Source organism: Alligator sinensis, unplaced genomic scaffold, assembly GCF_000455745.1.
Source record: "Alligator sinensis unplaced genomic scaffold, ASM45574v1 scaffold1301_1, whole genome shotgun sequence".
NCBI classification, from domain to species: domain Eukaryota; kingdom Metazoa; phylum Chordata; order Crocodylia; family Alligatoridae; genus Alligator; species Alligator sinensis.
The window spans coordinates 37,735-39,481 of NW_005842575.1; the positions used below are offsets into that span (position 1 = coordinate 37,735).

The following is a 1,747-nucleotide window of genomic DNA, read 5'->3' on the forward strand; positions in this document are numbered from 1 at the left end:
CTCACTATGAGATGCTGAAGCAGTGGAGGCTGAAGAAGGGCCGTGGTGCCACTGTGGAGTGCATCAGCTGTGTCCTCAACCAGATGGAGCTTAGTGGCTGCAGCGAGGCTATCCAGGAGGCTCTACCCAGGCGGCCCTAGTTCCTCCCCTCCAATCCCTGCCACCTGCATAGGCCTAATCCTTTTTTGCTTCAGTGCTTCTCTCTCCAGCTTGGTCCCTTCAGAGAAAATCAACTTCCTTCCTTGTTTGTTTCTTGCCATTCCTCCATCTCTCTTTTTTACCCCCTATGGTGGGTTTATTGGGGTTGGCAGCAGATTATGGTGGAGAAAAGGATTGCTTCTCAATGAACCACAAAATCATATATACCTTTAAACCAGAAGAGAGTCCCATATCAGCTCTAATAGGGTAGTGCAGGTTATAGGACAAGCCATATGAACTCTGCGACCAAGATGGGAAGGCCAACTTGCCACGTAGAACTCAGCCTTCCAGCCCTGGGAAAGGAGTAGTCATGGGGACTCAGGAGCTGAGTGCTGGTCCTGTTGGAAATGGGAAGAAGTTACTGTCTGTTCGGGTGCTTGAGAAAGAAATAAGGCGGCTGATAGGTCAGGTGAGATGGTTGGTGCTATTTCTCTAGTTCTTTTCTGTATGTATGTTAGCATTAACAAAAGCATTTGCATATGTCTATGCGCATGGACTGGAGTGAATGGGCAAGTCTGTGTGGGTATGTGAATGACAGTGTATGAAAACGTGCAGCATGCCACAACACACGCCCATCTCTCTGTCTCTGCTTGCGCACAGGTGAGGCAGGTATGTGGGCATATCCGTCTGCATGCCTGCCTTTGGGCAATTTACTGAATCGAATAGAATGGCAAATATAACTGTATATATATTTTTGGACCTTTGAATAATTTCACACTACTTCCCAGTCTCTCCCAGGATTGCCTGGGATTGGGAGATCTGGCTTATTATGGAATAGTTACCACATTTGGCTTTCATTGTAAGGCTGTGAGCCTGGGTGGGGTGGGGGGACCTGAGGGCACAGATTATTGTCATATCTTGTGAATGTGAATTTTTTAGTCTGTTGCCTGCAGGAGGTTTTTTCTTAATTTGTAAATACACTAAGAATTCTGAAATAAAATCCACATTTGTAACTGTGCATCCATCCTGTACTTGTCTATTTCCTTTCCCAAAGGTGTGACAGGGCAGCCCTGTGCTTGGGGAAGTACTGGATGCTGTCCTGCCAGCAGCAGTGTGGCCAATTGCTAGCTGTGGGGGCAACTATTTTTGGAGCACCCAGAAGTCAGCATCTAGGGATACTGCTCCAGATATGCTTCTTTCCCTCCCTTCCCCTCCCCCTCACTGTCCTCTCTACCTGGCACTGGGAAAGGAGAACAGGAGTTTGAGGTGACTCAGAGGCAGGTAGAATGGGCTGTAGCCAGAGATGGGGCACCAGACTGGTGAAATCAAAGATCTGATTTTTTTTTTTTTTTTTTTTTTTTTGGGAGCGCCCCGAGCCCTTTTTTGCGCTGCACGCGGGCTGTGGCCAGCAGCCCGGGCACACGGGGGCAGAGAGGGAAGGCCTTCGCTCTGGAATTAGGCACGGACGCGTAGCGGTAGTTTAAAAGATTGTTCACTTACCGAGATGGCAATGGTGTAGGCTGGAAAGCTTGATTAAGTTGCAGTTACAGACAGACACAACACAGACGGTCTCGTGGAGGTTGCTAGGCTCCACGGTGCAGAGCTCCGG

The 1,747-nt window shown here is 48.7% G+C and overlaps 1 protein-coding gene across 2 annotated transcripts in view; it reads left to right on the top strand.

The window, feature by feature from the left end:
* TNFRSF1A (TNF receptor superfamily member 1A) overlaps positions 1–1,151 on the top strand; it is a 22,924-nt gene extending 21,773 nt beyond the window's left edge. For both annotated transcript variants that reach the window (XM_025214256.1, XM_025214255.1), the window contains exon 11: positions 1–1,151. This exon is cut by the window's left edge and continues 150 nt beyond it. In XM_025214256.1, the coding sequence (XP_025070041.1) occupies positions 1–140 (140 nt within the window). In that variant the 3' untranslated portion in view covers positions 141–1,151.
* Positions 1,152–1,747: the final 596 nt, after the last annotated feature.